We start from the raw sequence: 22,858 nt of genomic DNA on the forward strand, positions 1-22,858 counted from the left end.
TGGAGGTCTATTATTTGTAGACAAATTTGATTAGGTGGTTAGTCTTAGTTGTTAACACTAAATCTGCCAGTCAGAATCATTTGATTTATAAAACAAAAAGATAAATTATAACAGGCTGAAAGTTGTCAGGACAATTTCTTCTTGCAAGTAGCTTCAAAGTTATGCATAACATTACAATCTAATCATTTTTTGATACAATGCTACAACAAAACTATGTAGGAATTAAAATCTTTTATTTAAGTGAAACACTGACAACAGTATTCAAATACAAGATGAAAACTTATGAAATTGACTAGAACATACAAACGTACACACTTTATTTACAGTAATCATTGTCTTATCCAATTTAATCCAGAGATGGATATTTCTAATTAAAAAAAAATTACTGCTACTTTCAATAAGTTTCAAATAAATAAGTAATTTTGATTTATTGTTGCTAATATTTCATCAATAACTATGTTAAATTATTTTTTCTTTTAATTAGCTGGTTATGAATGTCTGGTAAGAATTATTTTACATGAATAAATAAAAAACAAGAAAAAAAAAAATTAAAAAAAAAAAAAAAACTTGGAAAAAAATGTAAACATTAGGAACACTTTGCTTGGACTAAATTAAAAGGAAATGATAACAAAATCAGATCATTTATAGAATTCAGGAAAACAATCGCATGTTTACAAGAAACCAAGGACTAATCAAATAGTCTATTATGTTATTCTATTCATTTACTAAGCATGGTTGTAAAGAAACAATGATTTGGAATCATATCTAAAGAAACCAAGGACTAATCTATGCTGTTTTCATTTACTAAGCATGCTTGTTAAGTAATAATGGTCCTTAGATTCATATCTAAAGAGAAATATTTCCATATAGAAATGTTCACTATAGAAGATAATACATTGAAGTAAAACATTAAAGAAACAAATCAATTAACTGGTTTGTGTATTTCAGGTCTGGTTCTGTAATTTACTCTACCAGACTGCTATATCACTTTGTCTATAATTCACAGAATGGCCACTATACCCTTTTTTTTTTTTGGTACTTGCCTAGCAAAAAAAATGTGTCAGAATATTAAAAAAAAGAAAATTAATTAAATGGAATTAAATCTTATGATTAGGGGGATGTTGGTTGAGTGGTTTCCCTGGGTTTGAACAAACAATGGCTGCTGTAAAGTTGTTGAAACAGAAGAAATTTAAAATTTCTCATTGACTCAACAATGTTTCTGTACATTTTCTTAATATGTGAACATTGCGTTAGGTCTTACTGAGAACCAACAGTACCAGTTTCTCTTGGTGAAATATTTATAAAATGTAAAATCATATAACATTCCAATGAAAATTTCTCATACACAATAGGAATTGAGTGAGTCAATATGTAACTAGAGGACAAAACAAAAGTATCTTTTTTTCATATCACAGCACTTTTAATTTAAAAAGTTAAAAAAAAACAAACATACATAACTTTGCTTTAACATGTAGTTTTTTAAATATCACATTTGAAATAATACTGGCCAGTAAACAAAATGGAATTCAAAATTGAAAATGATACCCGACTAAAAACAATTTCAGAGACTGTCTGACCTAATAGATCCCTGAGTTAAACCATCATTGTGCGAAGTTTCAACTTGATCCGAAATTGGGTGTGTTTGTCTGGCCAAAAGTTTGTACAGGTTATTTCTTTGACACACCAATCTTGGATCAAGCTGAAATTTTGCACAACTATTCCTTTTCTCTGACAACACAAGAATCAATTTTTTTTTAATTAAACAATTAGTTAATTAACTATTGGTAATAAATTACTCAAACAAGGGAAAGAAATAGTATTTGACTATAGTGGTGGTATAAGTTGAATTAGTCTCTTTCAAGGGAAGTAAATAGTACTTGACTAAAGTGGTGGTATAAGCTGAATTAGTCCCCTTTATAGATAGTCATCTGAGGCTTATTACAAATTTAATTACATGACTGATCCAAATTAATTGATAAACTTAATATAAGCTTTGTTAAAAAATAATTATAAAGTTTGTTCTTTGTCTAAAAAAAAAGCTTTAGACTGATTTATGACTAATTTAAGGCACATACCGTAAGACTTATTAAGGCAGTATTTGTTACATACAAGAAAACTAGGACTATACAAGCAATCTGATGAAGGCAGCGCTGCTATTTTTGTGACGGTTATTGACCTTGTTGTTCCAAGAGATGAGCAAAGTCCGTAGAATCTATGGACATACCTTCTGAAACTCTCAGGTCATCACTGTCCATATCCATCATGTCCCTAGAGGCATGGAGGTGGTGACTGGACGAGACATCATGCGATGTTGCCAGCTCGTACAGGACACCATCAATTTCAAACTGACTGGTCATTCCCAAAAGTTCTTGAGTTCTGGAAAGCTGAAGTAATAGCAGACACAATTACAAAACTTAGTTCATTAGGATGGCACGGTATGAAATTAAGCAGTAAGCCTATAATGTCAACTACTTTTGAGGATAAAAGGAGGGAGTGTAGAGACACTGATTTGTGATGAATTCAAAACATGTTTACAGTGAGCACAGATATCAACAAAAGCTTTTCACCTAAAGGTGAAACTTCTTCACAGTTCTTTAAAATAAATTGAGACACCATCAAAATTTGGTTATATTATAAACTTGTACATGCAAATCTTTCTGTATGAATAATGTGTGTTGGGGGTGGGGAAGCAACTATATGTCATTATCAACCAATGACAACCAATACATCATTACTCTGACAGAAAAAAAAAGAAGGTTGAAAACAAGTGTATTTTTAGATAATATTACTATCAATTTAGGAGGTGCAGTGGTTCAGTGGCTTGATGTCCGAACTGATGTGTCCTGGGTTTGAACCCTGGAGAAGAATGGGATTTTTTTTATTTTAGGGATCTTTAGGTCGCCTCTGAGTCCACCCAGCATTAATTGAGAACCTGTCATTAGTTGGAGAAAAGTAAAGGCAGTCAGTCATTGTACTGCTCACACGACACCCTTATTAACAGTGGTGCCACAGAAATAGACGACCTTTACATCATCACCATTAGATCACAAGGTCTGAAAAGGTCATGGCTAAATGTTTGAAAATCCCACACTGCTCTAAAGACAAACACTTACAACTCCTCTGCCAGTAGTCATCTCCTCCATGCTAACATCAGCCACCACATCAGCTCCTACAGCTATGCTGTCATTGGACAATGTCTCCAAATAGTCTACAGCCTGAAGGTTAAACTCTTCACTAGCCTGACTCAAGAGTTGAACATCCTCCATGGCTGAACAATTGCTAAACATTTCTCCTGCAAGAAAAACAAATACATCAATGACAACCTGTATCTGTTCCTGATGTAGTCACAAGAAGAGATTGCATACTTATCTGTCCATATCCTAGTAAGTATAATAAACTACAAAGGCTTTTCATTTTTGTAATAATGTGCTGTACTTTACTAGCCTTATACTATAGGTATTTATACCAAATAAGCAGAATAGCTAAATATTTCAATACTCTCTGCATTTATATATACAAGTCCTAAGATTTATTGCATAAGGTGTTAAATAAATACATATTATTTAATGTTTTCAAAGGATGATGGTCCCTTTTAATTTTCATTATAATGAACATGAACATTGTGTAATTTTGAAAAAAAGCTACAAGAACCTTTTCTGATTAGGCATTGCAATATATACATAGTATAAGAGCTGCCTAGCCATTTGGTATGTGCTTCTAATTTTCATGATGGTCTAGAGTTCTGCTTCCATACCAAAAGGTTTGGGCTATGATTAAAAATGTTCATTTTAAAGGAACATCAGAAAGTTATAAAACAAAAACAACTGACCAAATATAATATACTTCTGCTACATTTGGAATATCTTTGAGCATTTTTAATGTTAGTACAAATTTTAAAATGTGATCAATTACCAGTGTTGACGACTTCATTTCTTTCATTTAAATATACAATAGTTTCTGTCTCATGGTCTTCTAGTTCTTCCAGATATCTGCCAGCTTCTAGTGTAAGACAAAAAAAACAACATGAAGAGAGTTTTTTAAAAAGTATTTTGTCATTCTTTCAGAGAATTGAAAAATTGAATTACTCTTATATATATAGTCCTAGTACCCTTAAACATTTTTCTTTTTTCTTATCTCTAACTTTATTTTTCACTGAAAAATACATAAGTCAAAAGTTTTTGCTCATAAGATTGGCTAAGTTTATTTCAATTTATTGTAAGCCATGAAAATCATGATTAAGATAGCAAGCATATATTATTGAAATAATATCAACTTTTCTTAGGAAATCACAAATATAGCGGTTTGGTGAAAAGTAAGATAAAAGTCTCTAATTTATAATCTAAACCAATAACAAACCATGTCATATATTTAAGATATTGTTTGCTTTCTTACTTAAGTAAAGTAAAGTACACCTTTCAAACCTTACGATGTATAGGGCAGATGATATAAAAATCATGGCCAGCACAACAACCAGCCACCTTTACCCAACTAATGTGAAATTAAGCACCCATTCAAATTGGGTGGACTGGGTTTGCTAAAAATCCCAGTCCTTATTCAGATTCTGAAGCAAAGCACTTTACCACTCAACACCACACCCCTGATTTCTTATATAATAAGTAGATAAAGATTCCTACCCTGAGTTTCTAACATGTCTTCATGATCGATGATGTGTCTGGAAATTATTCTCCTGCTTGGAATCCTGTTCACAAAACTTTTACTGTGTGAATATAAGCTACCATCTTCATCCAGCACTCCAGAATCCCTAGTTTCATACTCCCCATCATCCATATCAATGCCATGGGCACCTGACATGTGCATTTTCACAACCATGTCATTGACAAAGGACTGCATGCACAGGTGGCACTGTGCTGGCAGTAAGTGGTCCCGGTGGGAGTTAATCACATGCACCGCCAAGTCGTAGGTTCGCATAAACGACACCGTGCAGAAAGGACAGCAGTAAGTCGTGCTGTTGGCGCCCAGCAAGGTATCCTTCATGATCCGGGGAGAGATCAAGTGAACTTTTCTAGCGTGCTCTGACAAAATGCGACTGGACGGAAAAGTATCTTGGCATTCTGGACAAATGTGAGCCTCAGTTTGTAGGTGTTGAATTCTGACATGGTTGTACATGGGATGAAGACTTTGGTAACCTGACAACACATAAAATTTACATCTATAGTTCAATAAAATAGGAACATATAGACATAAAGTTTTAGCAAAATAAACACTACATTGGATTTTAAAAGAGTTTGTAAAGTGCTAACATTCTTAGAATGAATTATGAAAAATTTTGATTTGTAATGAATTCTGTATAGAATATTTTGAATATATATTGTGTTATTAAATTTTTTTATTTTAACAATTATTAAATATTTATAATTATATCTCTGGAAAGCTGTGATTCAAAATGATAAAAGTCAATTCATGAGTTGAATCAGTGCAAAGATATAAACAACTATGTGACCCACTTACTACAAAGAATGTAGTCAATTCTAAATAAATACAGAATTATCATTCAGCTTACGCCTTGCACTGATTAATGATCAATTTATTAATTGATTCCTGTTAAATTAGAATGATAGTTCTGACTACAGCTCATTGTAATTGCAAATAAATTGTGTGTCAATGCCACCATTACTAATCAAATCTTTAATATTTTTTTAAGGATGGCTACACCAACCTGCACCACAAAATGGACAATGTACAGGTACTGCCCCACTATGAAGTGTCAATCTATGGACAGAGGCCAACTCCATGTTGGGCAGCCAAGCTGGACAAAAAGGACACTTGAGTTCCCCAGCATGGGTCTGCTCATGGGCTTTCTTCAAGTGCTTGTGCAAGGAAGGGCCAGAGTCGAAGACTTTATCACACAGTCGGCAGATGTTGAACTGGTTCAGCTCAGGGTGGACCTTCAGCGTGTGCCCCAACAAGGAAGATCTGTCCCCAAACACAATATTGCAACTAAACAGAAAAAAAAGTTAAGTATTCATAATCTCATACTATGTTAGATTCTTTCAAGGCACTCTTGTAATTCACCTACAGAGAAACTTCATCTGTCTGCTAAGCAAATAACTGCTTGATAGATCTTGAAGGATTTCATAAAAGTATTTTTGTTTTGAAAAATTTAAACTACCAGCATAAGTAAATGTACTAATGTGTATCATCACATATGTATATTAAAGCAAACCTCTTATAACTTTCTGGATGGCTACTCGCTTTGCAATCTACTGTAGGATGTTTGGGCTAATAACAATCTTTATGAGGGGGCCTTCTCAGTTGATTATTTGAAAACAATGATTCACTTTATATTTCAACAAATATTTTATACCCAGTACACACTTGGTTTCAGAACCGGGGCTACTGGGTTCGAATCCACATAAACAGATGACTTTACATCCTATGCTCTAAACTTTACTTCTTTTTTCTTCTTTATTCACAATCCTTAGCTTCACTTGTTATTAGAGTTGCCCAAGAACCTACCGACTACAAGAAAGCAAAGCTCTTTCATTTCTAAGAAGCTGATGAGTTGGATTGAATAGACTAACAAGTCCTCGGCTTGAAAATGTCTGAAATGAGCAGAAAATTTGTGCATGTTTATAAATAAGATATTTACCTTTATTACTTAAAATTAAAAGATCTTTTAATTTAAATTCCCCTAAGCTTGTGAAATGTCAGTAAAGAAAGAACATAAAGCATAAATATTGGTACATATTTCTTACAAGGTTAAAGGCAATTAACAAATATCCTATTTTAAAAGATGAACAAATTACATGTGTGAAAGATCTACATATCTTATTTTACTCTTTCTCTCTGTAACTATTTTCCACGTTCTGACGGAATTATTAATTTAATCCAATATTGTAGAGCACTAACATGTTGTGATTAAAATGTTATAACTTTGTTATGTTTTTGATATAAGTATTGAATTGCATTGCATCTTCTTGTTAGATACCGGTATTACAAAAGCAAGTGTATAAATTGAAATAATAATTTATTTTTTTTTGCTTTATGAAAAGTAAAAATAAGAATTTGAAAAGATTAATCACATAGAAAGATAATTTTCTAATTTTCCATTCCAAAATGAATTAAATGCTAAATTTTTTGTATAATCCTTATCCATATTTACATAAAATCAAAGCACTAACAGTGAACAAAACATGAAGTAAAAAACTGGAGCTCATTATCCAAGGTCACCATCAAAGGAAAATGAGAATAAATATTACTTTAAACACTTGCAACATTGCATTCCAGTTAGAAAATAATTGCACTGTACATGATATATATTTGAACTAAAAGTGATTCCTTTCTATTTGCATAATGTTTCCTTGAACAAAATACAACTTTTATGTTTTAGCTGTGGTATGCTTTAAAACAATCCATATAGATGTGCGGCATCAAATCACATCCCAAGCAAACATAAAACAGTTGGCTCTGATCTGCAGTGTTTGCACACTCTGTCCTTCTTAGCATTGATAATTAGAAGCTTAGCACCAACAAGTCTTTCCAGACTACAAGGACGTTCTTTTTTTTTGGGATTGGATTTTCCAGACTGCACATCTTCTGACATAATTGTTCCAGCATGTCGTACAAGACTCATTAGAAGTTGTTGCTTAAAATTTCTCAGCGCTCTTTAAAAAAAAATACATTCTCAGATCTTGCAATTTTGTAAGTTTGTGCAAATTGAAGGCATTAATTGTGCAAATTTCAATGCTCAAAAAAAAAAAAAGCTTTTTCTACCATTTCCTTGATTTTCTGTTATGGTGGCCAAGTAACCAAACAGTTGTTCAGCTCGATCACAACCATACATAAACAGGTTATACTGATGAATGACTTTTTGATGCTGTTTCAGAACATTTTTTGAAGTTGTACTGCTAGACACAACAACGACAGGCTTTTTGGCATTTTTATCCTTAAAGGTCACTGTTGTCACTGTAGCTTTTCAACTTCATTTGTGCTATCTTGATATTGGCTGGAAAACCTACCCTGTTTGTTTGAAGGGTTCCTGTATAGTAAAACTTTTCCTTCCTCAGGTAGTCCAGCTATGCTTTGGTGGTATACCATCTGTCAGCGAGGATGTGATGTCCTTGGCCAATATGTTTTAAGAGTGTAGCAAACATTTGTATAGCCATGCCACTGTCTTTGTCCATTGATGGATCTTAGGATAAGTTGGCACCATACTAAGTCAGGATATTATAAACATATCTGGTGACCAAAACCCTTTATGTGGTATTTTTTAGACTGAATAATTAAACTGCTTGTAGGCCCATCTTCCCTTATATCCTACAATCATTTCATCTATCAAAAACTGCAGGCCTGGCTTAAATACTTCTTTGAAGTTTACTATCAGCATGGCAAAAAAAGGTTCAATTTTGGATTTATCTTCTGCATCAGATTCAGAGGCAAGCAGAAAAGAATGGTATATAGCCTCAAATCTATCTATTTGAAACAATTAGGTGTACCAAAGTGTGTAGAAACCTTTAATAATAGACCAGTAATCATGCACACAAAGATGATAGTCTAATCCAATCAAGAAATTTATACATTTCATTGTTAGAAACTGGCTTGCATATTGTGAAAATTGATGTCCTGTGTGCTGGAGTGTTGTTGTTTTTTTTAAGTAGTCTGCATAACTGTTTATTTCATTGACAAGATTGTCAACAATTGTGGAGTCTAGCAGAGTTTTAAAAAAAATGCAAGCTCAGTTGACTCGGAAGTCCAGGTTGACAACTGTAGACAATGCATATGGCTGTAGATTTAGATTTTCTGGATGGAATAAATCTAAAATTGCTTTCTGTTTTAGTACCACACAGCATTTATTTAATTTGTTGAAAAAAGTATAATTTTTTATAAATATGTCTAGTTTAAGAAGGGGTCGTAGATGGTTCAACAGCTGATAATCTATTGTCTATAGATTCAAATCTAGATCTAACCCTAAAACTATCCCTATAAGTATCATGAGTATGAGACAAACTCCCGAACATCTCCATCCATCCCAGTGGCGCTACAGCTCATGGAGGGCTCTGGCCTGCTTCAACACATCTTTCCATTCAGATCTCTCCTGGGCCTTTCGTTTCCACGCCCTAACCCCAGGCTGTTGCAGATCTGCCTCCACATCATCAATCCATCGCATTTGGGGTCTGCCTTTGGGTCGCCTGCCTTTTGTTTTTTGCCTGTATAAAATTTTTGCTCCTATGTTATCTGACATTCTTTCATGGTGACCTGCCCAACGCAGTCTGTTCTTATTTATTTCAGTCACTATCGGTGGGTCTTCATACAATTGATATATCTCATGGTTACATCTAAATCATCAATAAATTCTCCTACTTCTTGTTCAGAATATAATTTAGATCTCTAGATTTAGATCTTCAACTTTTAGTAGATAGAGCTCCAGATGGCCCAGGCTACATTTCCATTTTTTTAAGAAAAAATAAGGTAACGATTTTCAAAAAGCTCTGTAACAATAGAACCACATCAAATGAATATCAGGTAGATTTAGATAATAAGCATTAAAAACTATTCGCGAAGAATAGAAATGAAACAAAGATGTTTAAATGCACCCATGGCAATATATTCGCTTAGTCGACTATATAGCTATCAAATCGCTGATATTATCGTCGAATAGGAGAGAAAGAATATAAAAAAATAAACAAATTACATTGTGGGAAAGGTCTATGTGAAGTTCCAGTTCATTTTTATCCATGAATTCTGAACGGCAAAACTTGCATGTCTCTACGTAATTTTCAATACCATGGAGCTGCCGCAAATGCTGTCTGAGCTTTGAGGGCGTAGCGAAATACAGTGGAGGGTCACAACACACTGGGCAGGCCAGGTGACTTCTGGCACGTAGCTCTTCCAGATAGACAGCATCCCTGGTCTCGCAGGTGGCATGGTGTGACCTGACATGGGTGAACAGAACATAGTCACTGGGAAACAGGCGTAGACACACTTTACAGCACTTAAGTCCAGGGCGTTGAGCAGAATCAACTGCTGCTTCATTTTCTATTGGGATGAGGCTATCCACTTTGAGAGCATTATCATCATGAATGAAACCTGGAAATATTTTAATACAGCTAAATTGAAGGCTTTGACACATTATTGATTAGTTACAGGCATATTAATATCAGAATGTGCCGCAGATTTATTAAGCGTGTAGGATTATAAAGAGTTGGATATCAAGAGTCAAGTGTATATGTTTTATTTACATGTTTGTATTACAAATTGTATAAATGGTATCAGTGATTCCATATTAAGAAGAATTACAGTAAAAAGGAATGTTGTTGGCCTCCTTCAGTCGTTTATCTCGAACACTTTTTCATGTTACTTTGGAGGGACACTCGCGTCCACATATAGCACAGGTTAAGGTGGCTTTCGCTTTGGTGGTAGAGGAGCCAGCCATTTTTCATATATAAAAAAGAATGTATTAAATCAATATACTCTGAAATTTTTTAGTTTGTGATATGATCCTTAATAAATGACATTGTACTCTAGCTGTGCTTGTTTAGTTTTACAAGTTTCAGTCTCATCACAACTTACTACATCCTGCAACGGGGGTAGCGGTGGGCAGGGTTTTAGTTTTAGCCAGGGACCATCAAGATGACAGTCCAGAGCACATACCACCAGGCACCCATGACTGAATGTAGTAGGAAGAAAAAGATTGCATGGAAGATTATTGTCATTAGTTTAAAATTATGAATAAATCTTCTTAGCCACCAAGCCACACTGTTCCATATTTTTTTAATCACAAGGGTCAGGGATTATCTGAGAGGATTTTGCGATGACCCCAGGATGAGTGGTTAAGAGCTTGGCTTCCAGACCAAAGGGTGCTGGGTTCAAATCTTGGTGAAGACTGGGATTTTGAATTTGGGGATTTTTACTCTAATGGGTACCTGACTTGAGTTGGGGAAAGTAAAAGCGGTTGGTCGTTGTGCTGGCCACATGACACCCTGTTCATGAAACGTAGGCCAAAAAAAACAGATGACCTTAACATCATTTGTTCTATAGATTGCAAGGTCTGAAATGGAAACTTTATTTTTACATATTATGGTGTAGTATGTTTCCAGTCTAAACACAAAGATCAGATAAACAGCCGATAATCAGTTTTGATTTTTTTTCAAATTATTAATTGTAAACTAAACTATTACCAGTGAGAGTATCATTGCTATCTTTGGCATCACAGTCTATACACTCCATGCTGTTTAGAAACTTGACACTTGTGTCATCATTGGCCCCACTCTCAGCAATGTCACACATGGAGGCTGCAGAAACAAAACACTGACTCAAACATTTCTTCTGTCACTTAACAAGAAAGTAAAAAAAAAAAAAAAAAGTCATAAAGTCTACGCAAAGATATGATAAGTTACATTTTTTGTCAAGTTGCCATTCAATTATATATTGTTAAAATAGCAATAAAATAGCTAAATACAGTTGACGCTTGATAGTCCAACAATTGTTGGACCAGAGGATATGTTGGATTGCAAAATTTAAATGCATGTCAAGAAAATGTATTTAATGGTGTAATACGATATTCTCTTAGACTTTCAAAGGTTTAAACAAACAATAAACAAAAAGAAAAATGTCTGAATTGAAATCAGTTTTCACATACTGTATTGTTACAATTTAGGCCTACCTACATTCTAAAAATAAAAGTACTGTACTACAGTAGTCATTAATTACATGAATTTATCTCGGCGCTTCATCAGAATGTGCTGCAGATTTATTGAGCGTGTAGGATTATAAAGAGTTGGATATCAAGAGTCAAGTGTATATTTTTTATTTACATTTTTGTATTATAAATTGTATAAATGGTATCATTGTTACCTGAAGTTTGTATTCTATTGACGTCCTGTAACAAAAAGATTATAATAAACATTTAACAAAAATGTATACTACTCCCAAAATTTTAACATCTAAATTATACAATGCCAGCTCCCTACATTTTACTTCTAGATGCTACAGTATCATACTTGTTAAATTAGATGTATAATACTTTTAAATTCTGGCATTAAATGATACTGCATATACTTTAAAACCCTATGAGTAAAATCCTACAATTAGACAGTACTTGAACTCACTTAAAATCCTACACTTTGATAGTACAAAACTTACTACTTTAAAATCCTACAATTAAATGGTACTAGACCTTACTTTTCAATCCTACAACTAGTAGTGTATCAAACTTCTAAATCTTATTAACCCTACAATCCTACAAAAAAAACAACAACACCATTACTGACATCTGCAGACTTCAGCTTTGATCTTGTTGTGGTCTCTGTACCCCCAGGGGGAATCATTACCTCCATTACAACATCTCCCATGGAAGACAGAGGGAAAAGAACCTGACCATAGTCTCCAGACTGCATAGATTCAAATACTTGCCATGTTAGGAAAAAAGAATTGTAAAGCCATTTTAATGGGAGATATACAAAAAAAATTTAAGAATTGCTTTTTTAAAAAATTTTGACAATATTAAAATATATATATTATAAACTAAGTTTTATCTTGCTATTTAAAATGAATGATTTTACAAGGAGCAGATAGATCTTTTGTGGTCTTTGCCATGTGAAAGTAGAATAATTTACTTATTTGTATTTCTTCCTTTTATTCAACAATTCTAATGAACCAATAAGCACTTACCCAATTCTTCTCTCTTGGACATGGACTGAGCCTTTTGCAGTGTAGTAGTCATGATTTGATCCAAGGTATAAGCTATGGGTATTCCATCCTTAAAAACAATGTTTGATAACAAATTATAAATAGAAAGGATTGAATGTTATACATATTGTTAGTCATAGTCTAATTTGTAGACAAATTAAAAACAGAAGTTTTTTAGATAGAAAGATTGTGTACAAGCCTCATTGTTCTGCATGGGCACATTGACAAAACTGGATAAATTCTTAACTCTGCGTAGCATATTGTCGCCTTTGATAGTCACCAAAAGATTATCCTCTTCCTTTGTGATGTCCTCGACACTGAAAAATTACGAAGTTAAATATGAAAATTTAAGATGAGCTGAAAACACGCAGAATATTTCCCTATCTAGCCCTTCTAGGGCAATTACAAACATATTTCTTTTTTTTTTCTTCACCTTCATTGTGTTGATATATAATTGTTTTTTGTTATTTGTTTTATTTATCTATATAAATTAATAACATTTGTTTTTGGTATACAGGTACATGCATATTTCAAATTACTTAAAATCAACCGTTCCATTTTTACTGGTTTCACACTGCTTGGAACTAACATATTCAATAAAATTGAAGTATAACTTTACATTCGACCTAAATTTTAAAATATACTTGTAAGTATGGAGAGCAGCTTAAGAAATTAAGCTTATCAGATATTTATTTATCAAGAAAACAGTATTTTTATTTATCTTCTACTCTTTTTCCTTTCTAACAAGCAACCAGCACTGAGACCATGTACCACCAGATGGCAGGATAAACCTCTGGAGGAGAACCAAGGTGTACAAGAAGGTCTCACTTCAAGTCTCCTGGATAGCAAGAGACTGTCTCTTTTATCTCTATGCTCCATCTGGTAAACATTAACAAGTTATTTAATGTGTTAGCTTATAAATTACAGACTTTCCTTCAAAGAAGATAATTACTTCCAACAAACATTCATGTGTCAATCTAGCCATGCATGTTAATTTGAGACATAAAACTCGACTAAGTCTTTGGTTTTCCTGGCTGATTCATGCAACCATTCCCTGCTCTAATGCCACAAGGGAAGATATAGCACTTTTAAAAATTTGATCTAACAATGAAGTAAGAAATGTGTTAAATTGTAGACATAAATTTGTAACGGTCAGTTATAACTTAAACAATTAAAATTTATTTCTATTAAAAGTGGGTCTATTGCAATTCAGTTCATTTTAATTTTTGATTTTAAAAATACCAAAGTCACTGACCAGAGAAAAAAACAATTAATTTTTAAAAAAATGAACCAGATAGAAACAGCAATAGGAGAAACAATACCACACAAAGTTAAAGATGACTTTGCACATTTCAAAACAACACACACACACAAAAAGAACCATCTATATATTGTTAGACACCTTATTTATATAGGTTAGTTATTTAGCGACGCACCATAGAAGACGCATATTGAACGGGACTAGTGACGTTTGGGATATGTTGGGTTAGAGACCGGAAAATCAGTTAGCGATAGAACACTCCAGGGTAACGACGTGTTTAGTGACAGAGACTTCTACTGTGGCCTTTTATCAGAATAAATCCATGTACAATTGTTCATCAGTGTTGACTACATCTCTTCACTTGTTAAAACAGGTGTTGTTTTATTCTATATGTATTGTGGTTCAACTACACGGAATACACCCGAACAATTATACCCAAACGCTTGCTGAGTAATTGGTTGACTTCAAGACAGCCTGAATAAGCAACATCACAATATATAATTCTCTTCATGGTCCAACCATGCAGGACACTAGGATGAAAAAAGTCATGGAAAGATAACTCTTTTATTTCTGCAAGTCGGACTAGAGTTCCCCACATAACTTTTTGCAGTGACAGAGAGTAAGGCTCAAAAAAAAAAGAGAGGGGGGTGGGGGTGGTGGCATATGCCATGCCGCTGGTCGGCTCGTAATCTATAAAAGACTATTAAGCTAGAGGAAGAAAAAAACTATCAAAGAAAGAAAAAGTGAGCTCATCTCAGACCTCAACAATCAATGAAGTACTTGTTAACATACCGAGCATCAATGAATTTAGCATTGGCACTGTGTTTGGCAACAGCCTTGCAGTACCGCCTCACGTTGTCTCTTAGCGCCAGCGGGGTCATGTAGTCATGGTCATGAGCCACTACTGCTGGATCACAATGTTCTCTGAGTTGTGTGTCTGCAGGAAGCTTCTCACTGAGCCGAAAATTTTGAGATGTATCTCTGTGAATTCTGAAATCTTTCATAATGAAACATTACCAAATCATACATATTGGTCAACATGATATTGATAAAAAAGATATAAAAAAAAACAACTAATAATCAAATGATGATTAAAGTCTGTATAGTGCAGGCCAGCAGCCCAAATACACATCTTTTACTGTCCATTCTACTATATTATTCCTATTGTCACAGAGCAAGGCAAAAGAAAAGGGAAATAACCTAGTGCAATAGCAATAACAAGGGAAAAATGTTTGTGACCTCTTGAAATCAGAGATGACTCAAGTGAATGGGAAAAAAATGCAAATTTTCATTGTATATTAAAACCTCTAAAACTAGAATTGTTAAAGACAACAAAAAAGGTTGAAGTCAGGATGAGAAGTATTGTTGGTTTACTTAACTATAGTATTACTTTGGCTTAACTAAAATAACTTTATGATTCTAAACTTGCAATCTGGATTTGTGAAATAATTGTAATTGGATGGATTCATTAACGTGTTCAGCATTATTCTTCTTGGATTTGTTTTGTGTTTCGAGGACACAGAATAGCTTAATTATGTTTTGACAAAGAGAGAACTTTTCCCTTCAAAAATAAACTTGACACTATTCAAGATCTATGGAGGCGTGGTGGCTGAACAGTAAAGCCATTGGCATCCTGGTGAAGACTGGGATTTCTATTTATCGGAACATTGGGTGCCACTGAGTCCACCCAGCTCTAATGGGTACCTGACATTAGTTGGGGAAAAGTAAAGGCTGTTGGTCATTATGCCGGGCCACATGACGTCTTCGTTAACTGTAGGCCACAGAAACTAATGACCTTTACATCTTCTGCCCTATAGACAAAAATGTCTGGAAAGGGGAACTTTACTTTTTTTTTTTACTATTTATGATCTAGCAGTACATAAGGTAAGTAGATGACTAACTCCAAATTATAAGAAATGTAGTCAGTGCAGCATCCAAACTTTGTTCACCCTCTCATCTAAAAAATCAGTTACCCTTATAGAGATGGGTCATTTCATGTCAACTGAAATTCCACATAAAAATCAAACTAATGGATTTGCACCAAATATATCTAACTAAAGCTGGGAGGAAATAAATCTGGGCAATGCAAATCAAACAATCATCATTATCATCAAACACTAAGTAAGAGAGAGCTTGAAAGCATCCTTTCTACCTAAAGCCCAGGACAAATAACACCTGTCATTTTGTGGAATGATGCACATGTGTCACCATGCAGGTCAAGGCTTCCCAGGGATCCTGCTAGTCTGAGACAAATTATTAAATCTACCAAGACAGGTTTGAGCTCCATGCTGGTAAACTTATAAATTTAAAATGAATGTATATCCCTTAAAAATTCATTGTACTTTAATATGTTAACTAAGTTGAAGACAAAATAGAGCACAATTGATTAGCCTCAAACATAAAAGTTAATCCTAGTTATAGCTGGACAAAAGTTTTTACTTTACCTCTAGGTGGAGTTTGGCTTGGAGAGCGTATTTTTTTTCTCAATATCATGGCAGGGCCTTTCTTAAATTGTTCTGGAGGGACCAAAATAAGATGAGGTTTAGGCTCAAAAGCCATACGAAAAGGACCAACTATGATCATGCTTGTCTGAAATTTAAACAAAAAGTTATGAAAAAAATTAGACATTTTAAAACTTTGATTTTACAATGTGCCATTTATAAAGGATGGATTTTTTTAGAGAGATCTAGAGACAACCATTTTTTAAATGTATTTTCAGCTTTGATTAGCAGCAAATGTCACTGATTATTTGAGCTTTCATTAATAGCAAATGTCACTGATTATTTGAGCTTTCATTAAAAGCAAATGTCACTGATTATTTGAGCTTTCACTAGCAGCAAATGTCACTGATTATTTGAGCTTTCATTAATAGCAAATGTCACTGATTATTTGAGCTTTCACTAGCAGCAAATGTCACTGATTATTTGAGCTTTCATTAATAGCAAATGTCACTGATTATTTGAGCTTTCACTAGCAGCAAATGTCACTGATTATTTGAGCTTTAATTAGCAGCAAATGTCACTGATTATTTGAGCTTTCACTAGCAGCAAATGTCACTGATTATTTGAGCTTTCATTAATAGCAAATGTCACTGATTATTTGAGCTTTCACTAGCAGCAAATGTCACTGATTATTTGAGCTTTCATTAATAGCAAATGTCACTGATTATTTGAGCTTTCACTAGCAGCAAATGTCACTGATTATTTGAGCTTTAATTAGCAGCAAATGTCACTGATTATTTGAGCTTTCACTAGCAGCAAATGTCACTGATTATTTGAGCTTTCACTAGCAGCAAATGTCACTGATTATTTGAGCTTTCATTAATAGCAAATGTCACTGATTTTTTGAGCTTTCACTAGCAGCAAATGTCACTGATTATTTGAGCTTTCATTAATAGCAAATGTCACTGATTATTTGAGCTTTAATTAGCAGCAAATGTCACTGATTATTTGAGCTTTCACTAGCAGCAAATGTCACTGATCTTTTGAGCTTTAGTAAAGTAAAAACTAAAGTTCCTCTTTTCAGACCTTGGGATCTAGAAGGAAGACGATATTAAGATCATCTGTTTCTATGGCCAATGGTTAACAAGAAGGGTGTAATGTGGCCAGCAACAATGACCAACTACCTTTACTTTCACCAACTAAAGTTGAGTACCCATTAGAGTTGGGTGAACTCAGGGGTACCCAAAAAAAAGTCCAGAAATTCAAAATCCCAGTCCTCACAGAGATTCAAATTGATAAAGAAATTGTGTTGCTTTGGTGTATTTGTGTTTTACAAAGATAAATTACTTGTTGAATTTTTATTTTTTTTTTTGGTATCAATAAGATTTAATTTGGGATGATCTTAATACAAATATATATTTATATATATTTATATATATATATATGCCCTTTTCATGTTAAGTTAGGTATACCTGTTTATTATAATTGCAATAGTTGATACACTGATATAATTTTAATCTTGTTCATTGTTTTTTAGCAAACATATTCTAATTACCCCACATCATTAAGAGTAAAAGAATTTTTTTTTTTTTCAATTTAATTTATCAATGGAGCCAACACTTTCTTTTTTTCAAAATGATTTTCTTTTTCTTTAAAATATAGATTTTTTAAAACTTTGCCTAATTTGCAAAAATAAAACATTTACAGCAAAATCACATTTGATTAATCCAAATAAGTCTATAGGGGAGATCACCTTTCCATCCGTATCAAATGTCGACTGTGGAATGTAGAAGTGATCACTCTTAACATCGCCATAGGATTCAGGGCAAGAGGGCAACAAGCTGACCAGCTCATAATCCTTCTCCAGAGAAGATATTGATGGCAGCGTGATGCTTGTTGAAGGAGTTTTCACAGGGACATTAGAGGAGACTGTAAGTGAAAAAAATATTTTGACAGCTCAATAATTCACGGTGCTAAATTAAACAACACTATTAAAATTATACACTTATAAGCTTTAAGTACACTTACTTGTAGATCTATATACATATTTCAAATATCAACTATTAACTGATACTCTGTATACATTGCTGATATCTAAAAAAAATAATACAAATAAATCTGTTTTCTTACCAAACAGTTTTGGAATGTCATGCACATTTGAATCATCTTTGTTTTGGGGCTTAGACTGACTAGAAAAATAAAAAGCAAAATAAAATTAGAACAAGTTGATTTATTGGCTATCATTGTAAAATTAAGTAGAGTTGAAAGTATTCTCTCATCAATAGCTTCCTTTGGCGATGGCCAGAGAATGACTCCTAGGGATGGTGGGTACCAAAAAAATATAAAACACCAGTGTGAACCTAAACATACAGCTCTTGCCTTCACTTGAAAGATCTAGAAAGGGAGGCACACAGATGTTAAATGTTTAAAATACTATTACATTAACAAGCTTTATTATGTAGCTGCATCCACCAACACTTAGCTAACAAACAGCTCAATAGTAACAAAAAAACAACAACAAAAACATAAAAGCTTCATTGGATTTGTAAAAGCTATTCAAAACAATAATGCTGAGTAAATCAGAAAAGCAATAAATAAAAAAAAGCAATAATCTATGTATAGTTGATGAAACCTAGAATTCCTTTTATTTCAATTTCAATAGGATGGATGGTTAGAATGTCTTCCCCTGAAGCACTTTGTATCTGACTTCTATTAATGAGCAAGTAGATCTAAATAAGAAGATAAAATGCTGCTGTTGTCTTTGGCTCAAAGATCTAGTTGTTTCAACAAAAAAGTTTTTTAAGTTGCTTCATTACATGCTCAAATATTACAATAGGTTGTTTGCTTATTATAATATATTTCTTTAAAAGATTAAAATCCAATATGATTAAGAATAAATCATGGATGGCAATTATCATATTTCAAAGTTTGTTAAGTTTCATTTATGAAAAACAAATTATAAATTATAAAACAAGTACAAAATATAAGTATTTTAAAAATCCAGTACAAACCTGTTGTAATTAAATGTTTTAGGAGTACCCTTCATTGTGTCACAGTTTAATTCAATAATCTTCTGTCCACCATCTTTATCCACAATACCAAGGCGAAAGTTTTCTATCTTCTGTCTGTTCTGAACCAAGCGGGAGTCTGGAAGCAGACTTTTAGGAAACTTGACAGGAAACCCTCTCTCGGATACACTACTCTTTCTAGTTTGAACAATCCCAGTTTTTTTGCTGTTACTTATTTTGGGCTTTTTCGCTACTTCCTCTTTCCTTTCATCAGGCTGAGACATGTTTAGCTTCTTAGGTCTACCTCGCAGACGTTTCTCAGCAGCTTTATCAGCTTGGGCTCCAAGCTGCTTGACAACATTAGCCTTGACCAGCTCTACTTTTTGCGGCAATAAATCTTGGAAGCTTTGCTGGTCAACTTTCCACTGGTCCTGCATATAATTGATTAAATACTCGTACTTCTTCTTCTCCCTCACTCGAAGTTTCTCTTTCAACTTCTCAACGCAGGTGTCTATGTCTTCTTTGTCTGCATCCCCATCTTCCATCATTCTCACCTCTTTTAGATTGGACTCAATCGTTTTCTCCCCATCCTCCAGTTTCTTCATGAGTTTGTCGTATCGCCTTTTTTTCCCATGTCTGTTCAGGTCAACAGCAAACAACATATTGCTTTCTCTAGCGACATCAAGCGAAAGAGGTTTTTCCTCTATGGGAGCGATTCTATTAACATCACGAAATATGTAAATTTGTTTCAATTTATCATCCTCTTTATTATTTGAATGAGTCACTTTTAATATGTATTTTTGGTCACTAACATTGTCTGATGTTGAAGAACTTACTTTAGCATTCTCTTTTTCTAAATGGTCAGCTTCTTTTTTTCTGACCGCGTTTTCATTTTTTTCAAAACTACCACTATACATTGTGCATACTTGTGTAGCCACATTTTCTTTGTTCTCAGTAACTGCATTGTTCATTTTCATTGTTTGTTTTATATCCTTTTTGGTTCTCTTTTTCACTTTACATAATTTTAAGTCTGAATCTGTCTCCTTGGTTGCTGGTAAATCTAGTTTCTTTTTATACTTGATTAGATGTACCATTGGAGCAGCAGTGTTTAAATTGACAATGTCTTGAAAATTTCCAGCTGTGAAATCTTGATCTAGATTCACTGGTTTCAGTTCTAAACAATTAAGAAATTGCTTTGAATTTTCAATTTTTTCCGAGTCATAAGTATTGTTGTTTTCAGCGGATGATTCAGACAAAGTACTTAAACTTCTGGTTTGAGAATGCTCAACAAGAGGTACTGACAAATTATCATTCCTTTTTTTCGCTAGTCGCACTGAGAATTTGCGCTCATTTGCATGTGTGCTTGAAATGTAATTATCTTGAATCATGTCAAGCTGCTTTGTTTTTTATTGCCACAACATAAAGATCTGATCCACGATGCAGAAGATAATGTCTGTAAATGTTAGATCAACTTTGAAAACTCAGATGGCACTTTTTATTATTTTCAAGCTGTTAATTCTCTTTTTTTTTCTATTCAGAATTTTGGCTTGTCATAGATAAAGATTCATTGGATTCTGGACACACAATGAGACATGGTCTCTATCGAGAAGATAGATCTAGAAATAGATGTAATAAATTGAAGTCAAATTATTAAAATAATGTAATATTTTTGTTTTTACTTGATCTTAGATAGTATCTCTATATTATAAATATTATTAATCTAGATCTTGATTAGTATTTCGCAAAATTTTTTGACCCACAAATCCTTTTTTTATAAAATCAAAACTTGCTCACAGACTCCCAAGTGAAAAAGCAAAAAAAATGTGTATAGCATGAAAATGAAGTAATTATTGAAATACAGGTAATATTAACTTTTGTTTTTAAAAAAAAAAATTAAAGTTTAGGAAAAACTTGATAAATGAGACTTTATGCATGTATTTATGTCTGACTCAATGTTTGGAGTAGATATTGCAAATCCCCAGAACCACTAATGTCTAATGGCTTTTTTTTTTTTTTTGCAATCTTAATTGTTGTTATAAAAATTAATACACATTCAACCAAATAGGAAGATTTGAAAGCAGTCAACAACTTCTGTACAATAACCCATAATTCAGTACATACAATTGGGATGTTTTTTATGTAAACAGAATTTGTGGTATACATATCCTTCTTCAACATTGGTTAAAGTTCCTCATTTGATGATTCATATACATATATATATTGTGTTCGTGCTTTGATTTTGCCCATTGGCAAAAGAGTCTACAAAAAGTGAAAAATATCTTCGAATATTTGAAGTCTGCATAAATTTAAGTTAGATTCTAGATTTGACGCCTTTAATGCCCTTAAGTGTTGACCATGTTGATTATACTAATTATAGTGATCTAGATCTATAATATAATTATAATTAATATTAAATATTAATCTAGTCTCTAGAGGTCTATACTGAATTACTAATCTATACAATATAGTATAGTATAGTGTCACTATAGTATAGATCAACTTCAAGACCTAATATTCTACACATTATTATTATATAGAATAGGGCCTAGATCTATCTTATCTATTAAAATACAGACAGGATTCAGTCTACTTTATTCATATTGTGACTAGTGTGACTGTCTCTCCCTCTCGACTCTACCACTAGAGATCTATATAAGTACTCATATACCTGCAGTCTAGATTTTTAGATATATTTGTCGACTGTTGTCACTATGGTATGTGTAGACGCCAAAGTCTATATTACTAATATATTTTCTGATTCTAGTCTACTACAATATGAGTATAGTGATACTAGAGTCTAGGTGACAGTCATACTATAGTTAAATAGATCTAGAATAGAGATAGATTCTAGATCTATAGGCTATACTGACTACATCTATAGATTATAGAGAGTCTAGACACTCTAGACCTAGACTTAGACACTGTCACGCAATCTAATGATAATAAAAGTCATTAATTAAAGTCTAATGATATTTTTTATTATGATATAAAATCTATAAAATGATCTCTAATGAATCGATCATACTATTCATAACTAAGTGACTAAGTCTACTCTAAGACAAAGGACTAAGTCAGTAAAGTTGATTAAGTCTAAAAGTAAGTGTCACTATCTTATCTTATCTTATATAATACAGACTAAGACTAAGCTTAGTCAGGTTAAAACTTAAGGTTTAAACTAACTTTAAAGATCTTTTTAAAATTTTAGCAGTCTAGAACAAATAATAATCCTGGTCTGGAATTATTCTAGATTTAGACTTTAGATCTAGAATATATTTTTTATTTTATCTATTCTCTAGACTTGATCTGTCAGCATTATTAATCATTATAGTAAGATCTAGCTCTAGATTCTAGAACTAGAGTGTCTAGCTAGAGTCTAGATCTCGATCTAGGTCGATTACGCAAAATCTTAAGTTTTTTTTTTCCTTTTAACCGTTGAGCCTCGATTGAAAGATAAGGAATCCCCCCCAAGAAATACTCTTACAATCAATTAGATCTATTTA

General features: G+C 33.1%; 1 protein-coding gene across 2 annotated transcripts; it reads right to left on the reverse strand.

Moving 5' to 3' along the window:
• Positions 1–222: 222 nt before the first annotated feature.
• LOC106071701 (uncharacterized) lies at positions 223–22,842 on the reverse strand. 2 transcript variants are annotated; one of them, XM_013231862.2, is made up of 18 exons: positions 22,539–22,842; positions 19,362–20,974; positions 18,481–18,539; positions 18,104–18,279; positions 16,354–16,498; positions 14,702–14,906; positions 12,848–12,965; positions 12,631–12,718; positions 12,231–12,367; positions 11,815–11,839; positions 11,139–11,252; positions 9,653–10,047; positions 6,478–6,563; positions 5,678–5,958; positions 4,635–5,147; positions 3,913–3,996; positions 3,114–3,292; positions 223–2,384 (listed from the first exon to the last, which is right to left on the reverse strand). In XM_013231862.2, exons 2-18 carry the CDS (start codon positions 20,744–20,746, stop codon positions 2,169–2,171), a joined length of 4,206 nt encoding a protein of 1,401 aa, XP_013087316.2. In that variant the 5' UTR covers positions 20,747–20,974; positions 22,539–22,842; the 3' UTR covers positions 223–2,168. The 2 variants fall into 2 exon arrangements, with proteins under 2 accessions (XP_013087316.2, XP_013087314.2); XM_013231860.2 differs by having other exon boundaries at positions 3,913–3,999; positions 22,539–22,841.
• Between the last annotated feature and the right edge of the window lie 16 nt (positions 22,843–22,858).

The sequence above is a fragment of the Biomphalaria glabrata genome, chromosome 15, assembly GCF_947242115.1.
Source record: "Biomphalaria glabrata chromosome 15, xgBioGlab47.1, whole genome shotgun sequence".
NCBI classification, from domain to species: domain Eukaryota; kingdom Metazoa; phylum Mollusca; class Gastropoda; family Planorbidae; genus Biomphalaria; species Biomphalaria glabrata.

Bases quoted from the DNA above. Each gene is read 5' to 3' on its own strand.
- LOC106071701 (XM_013231860.2), bottom strand. From the start codon at position 20,746: ATGATTCAAGATAATTACATTTCAAGCACACATGCAAATGAGCGCAAA. The intron at 12,368-12,630 runs GTAAGTGCTTAT...TAACATGGCAAG, and splicing joins GTCCAAGAGAGAAGAATTGG to TATTTGAATCTATGCAGTCT. The intron at 3,293-3,912 runs GTAATTGATCAC...TTTTTCTTGCAG, and splicing joins AAATGAAGTCGTCAACACTG to GAGAAATGTTTAGCAATTGT.